This window comes from Prionailurus bengalensis, chromosome B1, assembly GCF_016509475.1.
Source record: "Prionailurus bengalensis isolate Pbe53 chromosome B1, Fcat_Pben_1.1_paternal_pri, whole genome shotgun sequence".
In the NCBI taxonomy this organism is placed as follows: domain Eukaryota; kingdom Metazoa; phylum Chordata; class Mammalia; order Carnivora; family Felidae; genus Prionailurus; species Prionailurus bengalensis.
Genome location: NC_057344.1, coordinates 120,846,298 through 120,865,769, shown reverse-complemented (window position 1 = coordinate 120,865,769; position 19,472 = coordinate 120,846,298). Strand labels below are relative to the sequence as shown.

Here is a 19,472-nt window from a genome sequence, read left to right as displayed (position 1 = left end):
AGTATGCTTGTCTTTCCTTTAGAACTCTTCTCTGGAAAAGGTTGAAAGGTGGAGTCCTGCCCTCTATTAAGGAGGGAATCTGATGCATTAAGAAGCAGCCTGTGTGAGCACTCATGAATGAGAATGGGTGTGAGCACTCATTAGAATGAGAATGAGAATAATACACTGGGAGAAGATGCTGAGGCAAACTAACTTTGGAAGGGGAGAGGCCAAAGTTGAATAAGCCACAGTGGAAACTCGAGAGGGAGCTCTGAAGAACTTTGATGCAGAGGATCTTGGGGATCGGGGCCAAAATAAATAGGAAGTCATGAAAGGTTTGGTGACAGGGGTGAGCAACAGAGGAACTAAAAAACTGAGCTAGACAGGAGGCCCCGTGAAGAGGAGGTGGTAGATGAGACGAACAGGAGGAGCTCACATTCCTGACCTCGGGGGTCACATGAGGCAGTGCTTCGGTGTGGCATAGGGAAGAATACAGGGAGGCATTCTTGACATGCGGGATGTGTGAGGCCAAGAATGTGTGTCCTGTGGAATAGTGACATCTTTTCTCCATTTGCAATGTAATCGATGAGGAGAAATTTAGTTTAAAATATCCTGCAGCCAAATATTGGGGAGCACCGGACTCCGGTGAAAAAATGGCCGCAGTGGAAGTATGTAGGCTGAACCAATTCTGTGGCATCAACATTTTTTTTAAGTTTGTTTATTTATTTTGGGGGGGGGGAGGGGCAGAGAGAGAGAGAGAGAGAGAGAGACAGAGGCAGAGAGAGAGAGAGGCAGACAGAGAGAGAGAGAGAGAGAGAGAATCCCAAGCTCCACACTGTCAACATAGAGCCTGATATGGGGCTCGAACTCTGAAACCCTAAGATCCTGAAGTGAGCGAAATGAAGGGTAGGGCGCTTCACCAGCTGAGCCACCCAGGCGCCCCACATTAATATATTTGTAGAAAGTCTTTGGTACAGAGCGTTAAAGTTGTAAGTTTTATCAGCAGGTGATTTATGCATACACAGATAACTTTTAAATAAGAGAACTTTGAAGTTAATGACTTTTGGGTAAACACAATTTTATAAGAGTATATAAATGAGGTTTCTGTTTATTTTGCGAGGGACTGAAATTTAGTTTGACTTTGAGGAAAGCATTTGGAAGGTGATACCTGAGATAAACATAAAAATGGTATTTCATTTTAGTTATTCTGAAGGGTCAAAGAGCACAGTGTAAAGGAGAGTACAGATTGTGATTTAGATAGTTCTGATTAATCTTCAGAATGTAACTCTCTGTATTAGCTACCCTGTTCTTAAAAGAAAACTAATAGCCTTCCATTTTGGTTTCAGTGTATATATGTGTGTATGTATGTTTTGGTTAGGATTAAAGGAAATATCTTTATATTAAAAGTGCTTAACATAATTCCCAGCATAAAATAGATATTCAGCAAATATTTATTCCTTCTTTTTCTCTGTATTAATGTCAATCTTTTTATCCCTAATTATTTTTTCTGGCTTTTTCCCCACAATGGTTTTCAATAACTCCTTTTGACTTACATCCATAGATTTAGCTTTCGACGTTAATAAAATCTTGAAACTTTCAGATTTATAACCTTCAGTCATTTCAGTAACCTTCATAGATACTCATCACACATAAAGAGTAACCAGAGAATCTCTATTAGGTAAGATTTAAAACTATTGGATATTTAAAACATTGGACATTAAAACTCATATTTAAAATGTTAAGAGATCTTACAGCTATACCTATTCAGTCCTGTCATTTATAGGTGAATATACTAAGTTCTGGAAAGGCAAAGGAAAAGGATTCAGGGGGGAAAAAAAAGCTTTGGTTAGCAAATGACAGCTCCCTGGAGGTCTATAGGTGATGCTCCTTACTCTGAGATAGGGATCCTCTTGGACAGGGAAGAGTCAAGGCCAAAAGGAAGCAACTGTGTCCTCACTTTTTTCAGTTGCAAAAGATGGGGTTGGGGAAAAAGTTGAGAATTCAATAGACACCAAGTTGGTAAAATTAAAATGTGGTGAGAATCACATTTACATATTTTATTTCTGACTGTGTTTGAAAAGATAGGACATGCTAGAAGACATAATTATCCTGTGCAGACTTTGTTGTTATTAAATATAGTGGGTTCTTTGGTTAATGTAAACTTTTTCAAGGTCCTCATTGGGTTACATGTTTTGTCTTATAGAATCCTGGTGAAATATTTATTATTTTGAGAGATGAAGTCATTGGTGATACTGTGGAGGTTGAATTTACATCAAATAGCAAATGTGTTAGAACACAGCCAACCCGTTGGAATAAGACAGTCTGGTGTATGGAAGCTTTAGGTAAGAAATTTTTTTATGCATTAATAAATATAGAACATCATCCTGAGTTTCTTTCAATAAATTAATGATAAATGGTTTCACTTCCTTACAGAAACTAATATTGTTCTGCAGGTGTTTCCTGTGTTTAGCTTTCACATACCCGAGGTTGTTATTATTAATCTGGATTCCCAAAAGTATGAATGTGTAAATTATGAGAAATTAGCTTGTGTACCATGTGGTGAAATGACTGTCAGCAATATCACATATTTTTAAATATGTCAGCAGAGAGCACTTTAATATACATCAGCCATTAAATATGGAACTAAAATTGTTTGCTTTATTATAATAGGATTAATGAACCCTTGGGCTGTCGTTCATGAACTTTTTACTTTTTTTTTCTTGCCATTCTTTTTCACTATTTATCATCATGGTTCCATTTCTATATACAATCCTCCATCTTTTACTTATTTAATTTATGAGGTTTACCATTTTATTATCCACCTTTGCTTGCAGCATGATAAATGGTATCAGATTTAAAATTCCAGATGGAGTAGCCACACCTGCCACAATATTGTACTTAAATCAAAGTTTAATAGATTAATTTCTGAATGTTTTGATACAAATGTAGGACTACTTTGTTTTTGAATTTATGATATCTTTTTACAGTCAGAGAATAAAATTACCTTATAAAACTTCATAGATATGAACTTTGTAAAATATTTTAAAGTACAAAAGTATATACAATCTTATTATGAATCTGGAAATGTAGTAAAAATATTTAAAATTAAATACTGTGTCAAATACATCCTGAACTTTTTTTTTTCCTTTTGGAATGTAGCTATTATGAAGCCCATTTATAGAGCACTTACAAACCTTTTCTATTGTGCTATGCAAAGCATGTGTCCCCTCTATGGATTTCCTTGCACAGCCTAGGTGAGAGTTGAATTATAGAAAGGAAGGCCTATACACCAAGCATTTTATAAACGTTTCAGACACTGGTTCCTGTGATGGATGAAGGTATGCAGAAGTGAGATGAGAAAGAACTTTGTCTCTTCTCTTTCTCTTCCAAAGCCCCCTACTTCCTTATGCCACATTTTAAAATGATTTAATTAACATTAATTTCTAACTAATTAGTTTTCGAGTTTAAACTAAATCTAGTTAGACTAAAATTGCTACAGGAAAATCAATATTGCAAATTAAGAAGTACTTAGATAATATTTCCCAAATAGCAAATCAAAGTGTCATATAAAATTATTCACATTAAGATTATATATTCAGTTTACCTAGCACTAAGAGCAGTGCAAAGAATAAATTATGTCAAAATTCAAATGTTTTTCAGAAAAGCAGAAACCTAATAGTCTATATCTTCCAAGATACCAGGCCATAATACTGTCCATGTAGCTGAACAGCAAATTTGTAGTAAAAAACAAATAAAACACTATTTACCAGTTATGCTATTTAACCTCTCCAATTCTTATTTTCAATTAGTATGTTTTATAAATTAATAGGTTTTTTTTTCTTTTACCAAAGGTAGCAATAAATAGGATGGTTCCATGAATGTGTATGGAAATATGGATGGGACATACCTCAGCAGAAATGGCCCAGAGTCTTATTTTTTTTCTGCCTTGTGCCACTGTTTCTTAACATTTTTTTTAACCCTAGCAAGAACTACATTTTACATCATAACTCAGTACATATTCAGAAATACATACTTAAAACAGAGGTTTTAAAAGTTGTCATTAGATAGGCGCCTGGGTGGCTCAGTCAGTTAAGCGTCTGACTTCAGCTCAGGTCGCGATCTCACGGTCTGTGAGTTCAAGCCCTATGTCAGGCTCTGTGCTGACAGTTCATAGCCTGGAGCCTGCTTTGGATTCTGTGTCTCCCTCTCCCTCTGCCCCTCCCCTGCTCACGCTCTGACTCTCTGACTTTCAATAATAAATGACCATTAAAAAATTTTTTTTTAAATAAATAAATTAAAGTGGTCATTAGAGTAATGGTTTCAGCCCTGACATGTGAAGAACTTGGAAATTGTCACTCCTTTTCCTACCATAAGAAAAAGCTAAACAAACTGAAAATCAGTGACTTTTCTTGAACTCGTCAGAGCACTAAGGTTGCAGGGGGAACAACTTTCCCAAAATCTGAAGGAGAAAGTAAATCAAGAGAGTGACACCCAAGATCTGCTTGACTGGACCAAAAGTCACTGGAGCCATAAACTGGTCAGCACATTTAAATCGTAATTTTGATGAATTGCTGGGGGTGGAGTGTGGACTAGCTCAAGAGTATGAAACTCCTGGTGGCTACAGTCTTAAGAAGCACCCGTAATTGTGTGGGATTCCCTTCCAGGAACCCCACCACCACCAGGTTCACATAGGAAGACCTGGGGAAGATCTTCTAGAGGCTCTGACAGCTCTGAAGGAGAATAATCATGGTGAACCACTCCAGTATATTCTCCATAACAAAGCCCTACTCTCTAGGGGAAACCACTTTACCAGTGCCTTATCCCCACTGAGGAAGGACATCTATCCCATTGTACCCCCTGTAGCTTTTCTATCTCACTTAGGGTGGGGAAGGAAAACTCTGCCACAGCAGAAATACTTGTGAAGGTCACAGCCTAGAGACATCAGCCCACTTAAAGACCAAGACTTCATCGCAAGATTAGAATGCTTCCGACTGCCCCCAACCTGACCACCACCACAAAGGGGTTTCAGTATAATGAATGGAGATGGTTCCAGTTGGAAGTACTGCAAGATGCAGGATCTTTCTGAGGAGGAGTAGTTAGGGAAGCACAAGGTCAAGAAGAAAGACAACAACCAGGATAATAGAGGACTTTGAAGCCTCTGGCATTGACAGCTATAATAGACATGAAATATAACCCACCTTCCAGCCATATTCTTATAAAGTCTTCACTGCATGCTCACCTCCTCAGTTCTTATACCCAACACACCATGTCTGGGTTTCAACAAGAAATTACAAGACATGCCAAAAAGTAAGAAAAAAAACATAGTCTAAAGAAATAAAGCAAATATTAGGCCAGACTTAGATGTGACGTGGATGATGGATTTTGGAGTTATCAGACAGAGAATTTTAAATAACTATGATTAATATGTTAAGGATTATATTGCAAAAGTGAACAACATGCAAGAGCATAGGGGTAATGTAAATAGAGAGATAGAAATTCTATTTCTTTCCGTTTACTTCATTGCTAGTCAAAACCAAATTAATTGACGTCGTGAATTAAATGGTAATTCACTGTTCATAAAGTGGGTCACAGGCCACAGGTGGAGAAACTATGCTTTGTAGCTGTGCTGGCCAATATGGTAGCCACTAGCCACAACTAGTTATATAAACTTTATTACAATTAAATGAAATCTAAAATGAATTCCCTTAGTTGCACTACCCATAGTTCAAGTGCTTCATTACAACATATCCATCCTCTTAGAAAGTTCCATTGAACAGCACTGAACAGCACAGTACAATTGAGTTCTTTTTTCCCTACAACAGTTATAAAATAAGAGAAAGTGTCCAGCATGCTCTTAAAGGCTAGTGATTTGTCCAGAATCTTCAGTGGCCAAGGAGCTGTTTTTATTTTGTGTTGAGCCATTTACTGGGTAACTTTAGACAATTCTCAGTTGTGCCTCAGTTTCCTTGTTGATAAAATAACTGCTCTAATTACATTCCAAATACTCACTTATAGTACATTTGGAAATAAGGGAGATAAGATGTAAGACAACAAACACTTAAACACACATCCAACTGAGGAATAAGGTGTAAATCTCTTCCTCTAGCAATTCCCTTAAACATAGGGAGTGGCTTTTCTGGAGTAACTCACCCTCAGCTTCTGGACAGAGTGTGATAAAACATTTGAAAATTCAAGGGAACCGTCTTTCTCTCTAAGTATTGTATTCTTCATATTATACTCTTCTCCTAGTCCTCTGTTTATATCCCTTGATATGAAAGCCACCAGATCTGTTTGTTTCCCCCTCACCCTTGAGGAATCATGTTCAAGGGAGCTCCTAATTCTATATCATCTCATATATATAATCCCTGAACTATTGGTGATTTCCAGAGGCAGAAAAGATCTCAATCAGTATCCCACACCATCTAATAAGAGTCTATACAGATTTAAGTCTCAATTTTTTTTTCCTGTACTTCTTTGAATACCAAGTTAAGATGGAAGGATCTAAAAGTAAAGTGGAAACACACCAGGGATCCTTCCCCATTATTGATGTATCAAGTTCAGAGATGGTGTCCATCTTTCCAGTCTCTTTCCAGTGTAGAAAAATGACTCATGTGATTTGATTTATGATCCCCTGGTTCATGATTCAATCAGTCGTGTGGCTCAAAATGTGGTTTGTTCTCCATAAATATTCTCTTGTGTAATACCCAGAGCTTCATGTACTGAATCTGGCTGGTATTGAGGGCTGGTATGGCAGCTTGACAATATTGTCCCAGAGCAGACTTATTTCTAGTCAACCTTCCATAGTCCCTAGAGTATAGCCATAATCATCATGAAGTAAGATGACTTCTACGGCCCTTACTGTCACTCTCAAATTTTGAGCAATCTGATAAAGCAGTGGTGTGCTAACACCATCTCATATTGGATTCAAAAGCCAATTCTGTGCATCTCTTCTCTACTTCATATTCGGTGACATTATCTTGACTATTAGTCTTCCCTGGCTGCCATGGTAAAATACCACAGACTGGGTGGCTTAAACAACAGAAATTTATTTCTGGAGGCTGGAAACCTAAGCTCAAGGGGCAAAAATTTGGGTTCCTGGCAAGACCTCTTTTCTTAGCTTGTAGTTGGCTACCTTCTTGCTCTGTCCTCATATGGCCTTTCCTCTGTGCACAGGCACTTCTGGTGTCTCTTCCTCTTCTTATAAGGAGACCAGCCCTATCAGATAAGGGCCATACCCTTATGACCTCAATTTAACCTTAATTATCTTATTAAAGGCCTTATTTCTAAATACCTTGGGAGTTAGGGCTTCAACATATGAATTGAGGGATTGGGGGACACAATTCAGTCCATCACACTTTGGTTACTTGAAATCAGCCATGGTGGAAGTCTATACACCACAGAAATTGGCAAAAACCATAAATCAGGGTTTTTTAATTTTCTTTTTGGAGAGTCAGTGTATCAACACAGCACTGGGATAAAGAAGACCTCATTAAATAAAGGAGCTTTCTGTAAGACACATATGCTTATATCACATTATTCAGAAGTTAATCCCAAAGTCACATCTAGCTGAAAGGAAAAATAGAAAATCTAGTCTTTTGAGTTGGATAGCAATGTGCCCAGCAAGAAAAAAAAAATCAGGATTCTGTTTCTAAAAGGAAGAGAATAAATAGACTTTGAGATAGACAACTAGAATTCTCTTTTAGAGAATGGTACCTCTTAAAACCAACGATTATCCTTCCTTTGGATACTTCCTCTTAGTCATTTTAAGGGGGTGTGTGTGTGTGTGTGTGTGTGTGTGAGAGAGAGAGAGAGAGAGAGAGAGAGAGAGAGAGAGAGAAATAATACTCTGAACACTAAGGCATGTCACATACTCTGAGACCTACCTGCAGTGCTCAGAACTCTCAGATCTTTCACCACCCAACCCAACCCTTTGCCTTATTAATGTTCTTTTTATATGTATATTTCTTTCTAACTTGGTAGCAATTCAGAAAAAAGAAAATTATGTTAAATATAAATATGCTAACCAGTGAAGAAATCTTAAGTGCTCTTTTTCTAAATGGCATCTTTCCCTTCTGACACACTTGCACATCTTAACCTGATTTTTTTATTTGAGAAAATATCCTCTAATTTTGTGTTCTTTTTTCCTTTCAGCTTAATAACTTCATACACTTCTAATTACTTCATTTTCTAAAAGACACACCTTTCTAATGGTATCCACAGGTTTGTCACTGACAGGAACTGTTTTGTGCTAAAGGAATTTGAAGTTACTCAGGAACTTGAATTAGTCTCAGCTTATGCCAGAGGTTATAAAAATACATGCGACATCTTTAAACTAGAAATATTAACTAATGTTTACTCAGAAGGAAGAGGTATTCCTCTGGTACCTGCAGGTCAGCCAGAAAAATATTTTACACAGCAGGGGGACAACCAATTAAAAGTTGAGAGGAATGTAAAAATATCTACAAAGATACTGAATGTCTTTATTAATTAAGAAACTATTCTGGTTAACGTAAATTATAACTTCATAATTCATTAAAAGAGCATGAAAAATACTTTAAGATGTGCCAAATATTACACTGAACCTGCTTAGAAAAATAACAACAATTGATAAGAAATTTTTCTAAGTATCATAATTGAGGGGGACAATTTTAACATATATTAAATATACCAATATTTAGGCAGACCACAGTTTTAAAGCCACCGATATTTATTTATGAGTAGTGTTCTGGGGCACCTGGGTGGCTCAGTCGGTTGAGCATCCGACTCTGGCTCAGGTCACCATCTCACGGTTCAGAGGTTCCAGCCCCACGTCGGGCTCTGTGCTGACAGCTCAGAGCCTGGAGCCTGCTTCAGATTCTGTCTCCCTCTCTCTCTGCCCCTCCCCTGCTTGTGCTCTGCCTCTCAAAAATGAATAAATGTTAAAAAAAAATTTTTAATGAAAAAATAAAAAAATTAAATAGTGTTCTAATCAAAAGAAATCCATATTGATCTCAGTTCCCATAGAAACATTAGGTAGGTTCATTTAAGGTTTACCATGTGATAAAAGGCAAAAATTGGTTCATAAAGGAACACAGCTTCTCAGGCAATGGAAATACAGAAAGAAAATCTCTTAAATTGTTGGATTTGTGAAATATGTATTTTTATGGAATTAGTGAATGTAGTTCTGACTATTCAAAAATACTTTATATTTTCCATAAATTGCTTCATTCCCTCATCTGGAAGGACAGACCACTTAAATCAAAGAGACAGTGCAGGTTGACAAAGACTCTTGAATGGCAAGATGTGAAATTTGAATAGAATTCCTTTTTTTACCATTGCTCCTTTGTAAGTTTGCTTTCTTGTTTATCTATGTTTGATATGAGCAAGGAATTCCATCTTCTTCCACTATAAGCCTTTTTCTCCTCTTCACAGCTGACTCCAGTACCCTCACTTAGTTTAGTGATCTCTGACCTATATTAAATGTATTAAATGTTACTTCCCTACTTTAGCCTAGATAGCAAACAGCAGGATTCACTTTCCTTCTCTTCTGAGTCCTTAAATTAATTGCCTGTATTTTTATTAAAGAGCTATAAAATGTAGATATCATAATGACTATAGTCAAAGTAAAATAATGCTCAGGTGGTACAGGGTGCTATTGACGAAAGGCCAATTCAATAACACACATTTAGGGAAGGCCTCCCAATCAGATGAATCCATAAGGAATCCTCCAAGGTCTTGATTTAATAACTGACGTTCAATAGATAAGAAAATAAATAAGCAAAGACAGTACTTCAAAGGACATCTGTCTCTCGGGAAGATTATTCTAAAATCAATAGAACTAATGGTACAAGATATCAAAAATAAATCAGTTCATTTGCTTTCATGTTAGAGTTTAAAGAAATTAGAATATTTTAAGTATCCTTTATCAAAGGACTACCAAGCATATCTTCTTATCATGTATTTCTCATGATTCATCACTTGACTTTCTTTCAGAAGGTTAACACCCCATTGTAAACTCTAATCTTTTTTCTGAGTGACAAAATCCGTATCTTCTTTCCAAATCATCTTCCTGAAATCTACCAAAATTGATTTCATTCGACTTCAGTAACTCCAGAACCCTCTTTACCAGATGTGGGCAACTTCAGCTGATGAGATATATGTTATCACTTTCAGGTTTTGTTGCATTTTCTCTTACATTATCTACTGGATGGATACTTACTTTGGGAAGAGAGGACTTTTATACACATAGTTTCTGTATAATACAAGTGAGGTGTCTAGTCGAGCAATATGGGAAGAGAATATTACAGCCTCTTGATCTAGTTAAGCTTAAGATTGCTTTTGTTGGCTTTAAATCTCTCTGAGCAAAATTGTAAGAGGCCCTTTAATCTCTTCAGGAGATAAAGTAAAATTAATGCTTAAACCTTAGAAACTTTTAAATATTCAAAACCTCATCAGGTGGCTAAGGTTAGAGAATAGGCATTTTTGGTCTTGTACTTAATAGCTTATTTTCCAAACCCCAAATGTCTGGGTGACAATTTTCCAGGACTATTTGGGAAATATCTCCAAGACAGGTAGTCAGAGTTTTTAAAGTATGTTCTATAAATAGATTAAAGTTAGGCTTAATTTTGTTTATTTTTGTTATAATAAAATAACTTTATTTACTGAAATGATTATTTATTGGTACTCTTTCCTAGTGAGCCCAACATTCTTAGGAAACTTTAGCTGTGTTGGTATGTTAATGCAGAATTCACAAGGCAGTATATCAGTCACTTTAACAACTTGTCCACAAAAAGCGTTTTGATGAATGTGTAGTATAAATAGTACTTAAATAGCAGGATATTAAACCTTGTTGCCTTCCCAAAGGTGTTTTTTTTTTTACTGTAACCACTTGCATAAAAGTTCTATAGTTTCAATTGATTCTACCCTTTCTCCTTCCAAATACAATTTTGAGAAATTTGTCTATAATTAATGAGAATTTTCTTCATGAGATTATTAACAGATACACAACTTTTAATGAATTGTTGTACCATCCTAAATTCTGAAGTATTATGTAAACATAATTACAGATTACGCCAAAAGAGAGTGTTAGTAGTAGAGAGAAAAGATTTAGGGCTTTGCTTTTGCCATAATTTTAGCATGTGTTCAGATTCTATAAGGTTTTATTTAATTAAGTCTAAAATTGTACATTATATTCTGTGGGTACTAAGGATAAAAAGAAAACATTTAGTGTCAGAAGTTAGTAAAATTGTTATGAATTCTTTTTTTTTAATGTTTATTTTTGACAGAGAGAGACACAGAGCATGAGCGGGGGAGGGGCAGAGAGAGAGGGAGACACAGAATCCGAAGCAGGCTCCAGGCTCTGAGCTGTCAGCACAGAGCCTGACATAGGGCTTGAACTCACAGACCGCAAGATCATGACCTGAGCCAAAGTCGGACGCTCAACTGGCTAAGCCACCCAGGCGCCCTAAATTGTTATGAATTCTTAAAGATTCCTTCATATTCTCTGCAAGATGTAATACTATGATACATGCATTATATACTCAGCTCCTAACTCTTGTTTGCATTTATAAGATTTTCCTGCTGGGTCTGTCAATGTCCACGTCTACTGTGATGGAGTCATTAAGGCCACAACAGAGATTAAGTACTCTACAAGTGCAAAGGCTGTGGAATACCTATTGGGAGTGGCAAGTCCAGGAGATGGTGTGCGCCAGGTAAGTTGATCTTTGCATGAAATTGCTAATAAACTGAAGGGCCAATGCTGGATAACAGTATGCATGCTTTGGTATAAAGTCTGAATATTGGTTGAATACGAATGAATTATGGCTTGATAGGAAGGGAAGAAACGGACTTCTGTGGTGCAGAGATGCAGATGAATTAGTTTGCTTAACTCAAGTCATTCTAGATAATGTCACTGGGAGACAGGTTGTCCATTACAAACTCGCTTTTGTGATGGGCTCACTTTAAAGCTGTCACAGAGCAGATAAAGAAAGACAGAAGGGTTAGAGCAAACTATTAAGAAATGAATAACCTCTCGATCCAGATCAAGACAGTACAAAACAAAAGTACGATCATCTGATGCTTTGAGGTTAAGGAGTAAGACAAACCAAGAAAGAGAGCATATGGCATTAATCTAAGAATTGTTATTTTCACGTGGAAACTTCCAAGCCCAGTGTATATTTTTCTTAGTTTCATTTATTACTGTTAACCTGATAGTGAAAATTACTGCTTTATTTTTTTAATGTTTTTATTAATTTTTGAGACAGAGACAGAGCATGAGCGGGGAAGGGGCAGAGAGAGAGGGAGACACAGAATCTGAAGCAGGCTCCAGGCTTTGAGCTGTCAGCACAGAGCTCGACGCGCGGCTCGAACTCACAGACTGTGAGATTGTGACCTGAGCTGAAGTCAGATGCTTAACCAACTGAGCCACTCAGGCACCCCGAAAATTACTGCTTTAAATTGACAGTGTCTATTAGGAATTCCAGAACTGTTAAAATTTTCAGGGAAGTATGCAAAGAGTCATTTTCAAGCCCCAGGTTCTTTCTCCAGTGTGACAAAGCATTACTGAACAATGAGGATTTGGTGAGGAGTTTCTAGTCTCAAAAGGCCCTGGTTTGAGACATTCTCCAGTGAATGTAGATGCTGCCAATGTCCCCATGGATGTGGAATGGAACAATTGCATTTTGATTCGTCTTAAGCCATTGGTTTAATTTCTGTATTTTTTTTTGTTTGGTTTTTGTTACTTGACCCACTTTCAATAGAGAGAAAGTTTGTTTAATGTGGAACATTTATCCTTTATGTGCTTATCCCATCAAATTTTCAGAGTGAAATAAATGTCATTTTTATAGTACCTGATAATTAGATTATAACCATATTTATCACCTTGGGTTTTTGGCAGTGAATGGAGAGAGTGAAGGTGGAAAAAGGGGTAACTGAACAGCGAGATCTTCAAAGTTACCGCGGAACACTCTATAACAAAACCATCAATGATAGTGTGGTTGGCAGATTGTCATGAAGCCTTATCATATGTTTAAACTAGTTTGCAATGGGAGGCTTTGTTATTTACTTGTGACACATTTTTCTGTTAGAACAATGGCAAAGGTAAAAATGTCTTAGAGAAGGACAGGGAGTAAAATACCATTTGTCAAACTGGCGAGTCTGAGGACATTTGATAAAATGTCTATATTGTCATTGCAAAGCAAGAACAAAAGTAATAGCTTGAAATATGGATTGTTTCATTTTATTGTGAAAAGTCTCCCTGTCTTCCACTTTAAAACATCCATTCATTACAAAAGGATTAATAAAAGTGATACATTTCATTATTAATATTTCAGTCAGCATAGAAGTAAAGGAACTCTCCAAACACATTTTTGGAGTCAGCATAGAAGTAAAGGAACTCTCCAAACACATCCCTTGGTTTTGCCGTTGGGGGAGGAGAAAACATTTTGTACACAAGAAAATTAAATATGATTCATGACTCTAGGATAGTTTTTCAGAATGCTCTAATATGCCAAGTCATAGATTGTTCTACAGCTTTGAGTGAATAAAAACTGTTTTGCATAGTTTTCAGATAACTGGAAAATACTATTTCCTTTTAACCCTCAGCATCCGAAATGAGAGGTGAGAAAAGATTAGGGTTACATTTTAGGATTCTCCTCTTTACCTATTCCTGGTAGCTTAGTGAAAGGAAGGATGCTAGACAGCCACAGCTTGATTCAGGCTTTTCCTATCAGAAGAGAGCCACTTGGAACCTAAGTGAGTACTGAAAGGAAGAATTATTCTATCTTGGTGACAGCAGACCACAGCACGGTAAGAAGAGACACCGAAAGATTAAGTTTAATCTACACAACTTAAGACCGCCTCATGAGTTTTGCTACTGTCATCAGGGGACCGAGACCTGTTGTGGAATTTGGAGCAAACAAATTCTGAGTTAGAGATTTCGGACTGGACTGAAGTGTACTATCCCAGGCCTGAAGGAAGGACAAGGCTGCAATTCAGTTAGCCTCCATCAAATCTTAGACTAAATATGGCATGGAATTCTCCAGTCCACTGATAACCTGAGTTATCCCTTTTATGAAGTCAGAGACAGTGAAAGGCAGACTCCACCCTTAATGAAGAAGAAAGAAATACAGGGTCATTTCCTTGGTGTGTTTTAGGATTGTTTGGCCTCAAAAGAGGTGGCCTAGCCCACCCTGTGCTTTGCAGGCATTTGGATTTCCCTTTTGACGTTTGGCTTTGTTCCCAAGTAGATCATATTTTTTTAATTGTACAAAAGCTTTGCTTTTCCAATCCAGCATAGAACATTACAGTAATTGTTTCTTTCATATGCTCACTACTCTGTCACTAAATTAGGAAATTTGAATATTTTGCAAATAGTCTACTGAACATCTCTATTCAAAGAACAACATACATTGTAATTTTATTCACTGTAGTTATTGTGTATTTGTAAGAACATATACCAGCAGATTTCAGTTTTTTCAGTATCTTATCTACTTAGCCGAAGTGGAATATTGTAAGAAACATCCTCAGTTTTCCTATAAATTTTAATGGCAGATGTGATTTAAGTAATCTTAAAAATTAGTAGTGAGATACTTCCTATAATCATTTAAAAGCTATTAGGCATATAATAATGTGAACACTCTGTGAATTTGAAGAAAGAAATAATAAGAAGTCTGTGAGTTTTATTTGTCAGTAATCCTAGAATTTATAATAGGAGACTTTATATTATCATTTAAGAGCTGTTGGGCATATAGCAAAATGACCATTCTGTGAATTTGAGAAAAGAAATGATAAGGAATTTGATTTACTTAGTTTATTTTTAATGATGTCCATTAAATTTTGAATGCTTTACCTAAATCAGCTTAGTTATCTAACTGCTTCCTAAATCATTTATCTTTTTTGGATATATATTAAATCCCAGCACGTAGCCTCATAAAGGTGCAATTTCCAGAGCATTACCCAAAATAACAAGTTGAAGAGAGATCGAATGAAAAAATGAGAAAATCCAAAGCCCACCTTGGGAAGATAATTAGAATTCAAGTGCTAATGTTAGAAATACTAGTAACTCCTATTTAACTGAGATAATTAAAACCTTTGAGATTTTCATCCTATTTACAGAACTGTCTGGGGACAACCATAAAGTTAACTTCACATAGGAACAACTAGATACAATATAAGAAACCAAATTAGGTCAAAATGCTGAAAGAACATAGCAATTATTGATCAAAGTGTTAGCATCGTATTCATTAAAAGAGGTTTTGAAATGATACCACATAACTCTCCTTAGTTGTACTTCTTGTTGGTAAAATATCCTTGTGTTTCATGTGTTGATCACTTTGCATGGGTTGCTTTATATTTATTGAAATCTTATTTTTGTCTTCATGTTAGGTACACCTCATTTCGAGTTTTTATTAAATTGTATATATGATTCAATCTTTGGTTTGCTGCCTGCAAATATTTAATACAGTATGAAGCCAGCTACAGTAGGATGAGGGACACACAGGGAAGACATAGAAAACTCTCATATAATGAGGAATTTCCTAGTTATGAATAGTTCTCTTAAAGGTTAGTTTTTTCACAAGGTTAAGTTCAAGTGTTAGCAGGACTCTCCCTTAAAGAATTCTCCGGGAGATTCTTCCCAGGGCCTTTCAGTTAATTATTTCTCGGTCCTTGTCTCCCTGGAAAGACTAGTGGACACCTTCCTTCCTCTTTTCATCAGCTCCTGTTGATAAGAGGTGCAAATGCATCTGGTCTCTAAAGTATACTTCACCACAGTGCCAGTGTTCTCTAAGACCTCCTTTGCTTCAGACTTTCAGTGACTCACTGGATAGGGTCCACACTCCCCTGAATGGCACACAAGGCTGCAGAGTCACAAATCTTACTGCCCATCGCCTCTTACCACAGCATACCCTCCATGTCTTCTTTTTAAATTTTTTTTTTCAACGTTTATTTATTTTTGGGACACAGAGAGACAGAGCATGAACAGGGGAGGGGCAGAGAGAGAGGGAGACACAGAATCGGAAACAGGCTCCAGGCTCTGAGCCATCAGCCCAGAGCCTGACGCGGGGCTCGAACTCACGGACCGCGAGATCGTGACCTGGCTGAAGTCGGACGCTTAACCGACTGCGCCACCCAGGCGCCCCTCCCTCCATGTCTTCTTAATTCTCTCCATGACTCCCACCATTTTAGCCCCTCAGGATTGCTCGCTCTTAGCACGTATTCTGCTATTCCTCCTCTCCTCCTTCTTTAAGGCATGGACATTGTGTTTTTCATCTTTGCATACCCCGTTACTTTCGCACAATTAGTTCCTGACACGAGACACCATGAGACAAAAATGGGAAAACACAAGTACTTGCTTCTTCTTCTGGTGCTCTTTGAAGAAATAAGTGGAGAACTATAGGATAGGACTATCAACGATGAGATGGGGAATGACAACTGTCCTCTTGAAATACACTGTTATTTATTTCTCAAATTGAATAAATGAATCTGATACCTACCAAAGCGAAGAACTCTCAGAGGCCCATGATACTAGAAAAATGAAGAATGTGTGCTGTAAGCTTGTCTTCATGTTCTACCTCAGTGTGAAGTCTATGTTGCTAATGCCGTTCTTTACAGACTTTTAACAGCTATAGAATTCCAGATTCCAGGCTTCTTTCTCTTGGATATTAAGGAAATGTTTGCTACTCAAAAAATGCCCAAGATTTTATCTCTCTTTCAAAAAGCTTCATGTTATTGTTTCTTGTCCTTTCCTGGAACGTGGCATCATAGCATAGGAGAATGAGTTCTAGATGGGGCAGGAGCAGGAGTTAGATTCTTTAACTGAATCAGCAATCAGTTCATGAGAGCTCATTTTCCTTGGTGTGAAAGAAATTTCCTCCTGTGTACATAGAGGAAGCTAGAATATATGATCTTCAAGGCCACTTCCAACTCACGTATTCCATAATCTTATGCCAAGAAAAAAAATACTTAAATTAGGAATTATGACCACTCTTATCAGAGAATTGACTTGCAAATATGTGTATTCTCCATGTAGCCTTTATTTCACTTTTATTTGTAATTCTTCCTAATTTTCCCTGCCAAGAAGGAAGTGATTTGAATTTCATCTCTCTTATCACCTTTATTACTTGTTTCATATTTCTGATGGGATATTTGAAATGAATATGGAAAGAAAAAATAAAATGCAATTTGGACACTTATTTCTAGATTCATTTTTCATATTGTTTATACCCTTAATAAGAATGGATCAGTAAAAATAAGTCATATCTATTGAAGCTTGGTATTTTACTGATAAAATAAGTGACATTTCCTTTGTGCCATGTCTCCACCTGTGGTAACGAATAAGCAGTGGTTAATGATGCCTTATTAGAATAGTTCAGACGTAAACAGTAATAGTCACCCCAGGTACCATTGAGTCAAATAGGAACATACCACTTAGTACCCTCATCCACTTATTTAGGAAAAAACAAATTGGTTAACTTTAACAGCAGACATAGCAGCTGATGTAGGGGAAAAAATAAATATTTCTGGGTGCAGGTACTTAGCCAGTAATACAACATAATTTTAGTTCTCTGTAATTGTCTTTTTTTTAATCTATTAATTTTTATTTATTTTATTTATTTATTTTTCAATATGAAATTTATTGTCAGACTGGTTTCCATACAACACCCAGTGCTCATCCCAACAGGTGCCCTCCTCAATACCCATCACCCACCATCCCCACCTTCCCACCCTGCATCCACCCTCAGTTTGTTCTCAGTTTTTAAGAGTCTCTTATGGTTTGGCTCCCTCCCTCTCTAACTTTTTTTTTCTTCCCCTCCCCCATGGTCTTCTGTTAAGTTTCTCAGGATCCACATAAGAGTGAAAACATGGTATCTGTCTTTCTCTCTATGACTTATTTCACTTAGCATAACACTCTCCAGTTCCATCCACGTTGCTACAAAAGGCCATATTTCATTCTTTCTCATTGCCAAGTAGTATTCCATTGTGTATATAAACCACAATTTCTCTATCCATTCATCAGTTGATGGACATTTAGGCTCTTTCCATAGTTTGGCTATTGTTGAAAGTGCTGCTATAAACATAGGGGTACAAGTGCCCCTATGCATCAGTACTCCTGCATCCCTTGGGTAAATTCCTGGCAGTGCTATTGCTGGGTCATAGGGTAGATCCATTTTTAATTTTTGAGGAACCTCCACACTGTTTTCCAGAATGGCTGCACCAGTTTGCATTCCCACCAACAGTGCAAGAGGGTTCCCTGTTTCTCCACATCCTCACCAGCATCTATAGTCTCCTGATTTGTTCATTTTGGCCACTGTGACTGGCGTGAGGTGGTATCTGAGTGTGGTTTTGATTTGTATTTCCCTGATGAGGAGCGACATTGAGCATCTTTTCATGTGCCTGTTGGCCATCTGGATGTCTTCTTTAGAGAAGTGTCTATTCATCTTTTCTGCCCATTTCTTCTCCGGATTATTTGTTTTTCGGGTGTGGAGTTTGGTGAGCTCTTTATAGATTTTGGATACTAGCCCTTTGTCTGATATGTCATTTGCAAATATCTTTTCCCATTCCGTTGGTTGCCTTTTAGTTTTGTTGATTGTTTCCTTTGCAGTGCAGAAGCTTTTTATCTTCATGAGGTCCCAATAGTTCATTTTTGTTTTTAATTCCCTTGCTTTGGGGGATGTGTCAAGTAAGAAATTGCTGCGGCTGAGGTCAGAGAGGTTTTTTCCTGCTTTCTCTTCTAGTGTTTTGATGGTTTCCTGTCTCACATTCAGGTCCTTTATCCATTTTGAGTTTATTTTTGTGAATGGGGTAAGAAAGTGGTCTAGTTTCATTCTTCTGCATGTTGCTGTCTAGTCCTCCCAGCACCATTTGTTAAAGAGACTGTCTTTTTTCCATTGGATAGTCTTCCCTGCTTTGTCAAAGATTAGCTGGCCATGCATCTGTGGGTCTAATTCTGGGGTTTCTATTCTATTCCATTGGTCTATGTGTCTGTTTTTGTGCCAATACCATGCTGTCTTGATGATGACAGCTTTGTAGTAGAGGCTAAAGTCTGGGATTGTGATGCCTCCCACTTTGGTCTTCTTCAAAATTACATTGCCTATTTGGGGTCTTTTGTGTTTCCTTACAAATTTTAGGATTGCTTGTTCTAGTTTCGAGAAGAATGCTGGTGCAATTTTGATTGGGATTGCATTGAATGTGTAGGTAGCTTTGGGTAGTATTGACATTTTGACAATATTTATTCTTCCAACCCATGAGCATGGAATGTTTTTCCATTTCTTTATATCTTCTTCAATTTCGTTCATAAGCTTTCTATAGTTTTCAGCATACAGATCTTTTACATATTTGGTTAGGTTTATTCCTAGGTATTTTATCCTTCTTGGTGCAGTTGTGAATGGGATCAGTTTCTTTATTTGTCTCTCTGTTGCTTCGTTATTAGTGTGTAAGAATGCACTGATTTCTGTACATTGATTTTGTATCCTGCGACTTTGCTGAATTCATGTATCAGTTCTAGCAGACTTTTG

At 37.1% G+C, this 19,472-nt stretch overlaps 1 protein-coding gene across 2 annotated transcripts in view; it reads left to right on the top strand.

Annotated features, from left to right (window-relative positions):
- BANK1 (B cell scaffold protein with ankyrin repeats 1) overlaps positions 1-19,472 on the top strand; it is a 308,779-nt gene that overhangs the window by 87,220 nt on the left and 202,087 nt on the right. For both annotated transcript variants that reach the window (XM_043571701.1, XM_043571693.1), the window contains exons 4-5: positions 2,183-2,321; positions 11,530-11,669. In XM_043571701.1, coding sequence (XP_043427636.1) covers positions 2,183-2,321; positions 11,530-11,669 — 279 coding nt within the window. The remainder of the gene's footprint in view (positions 1-2,182; positions 2,322-11,529; positions 11,670-19,472) is intronic.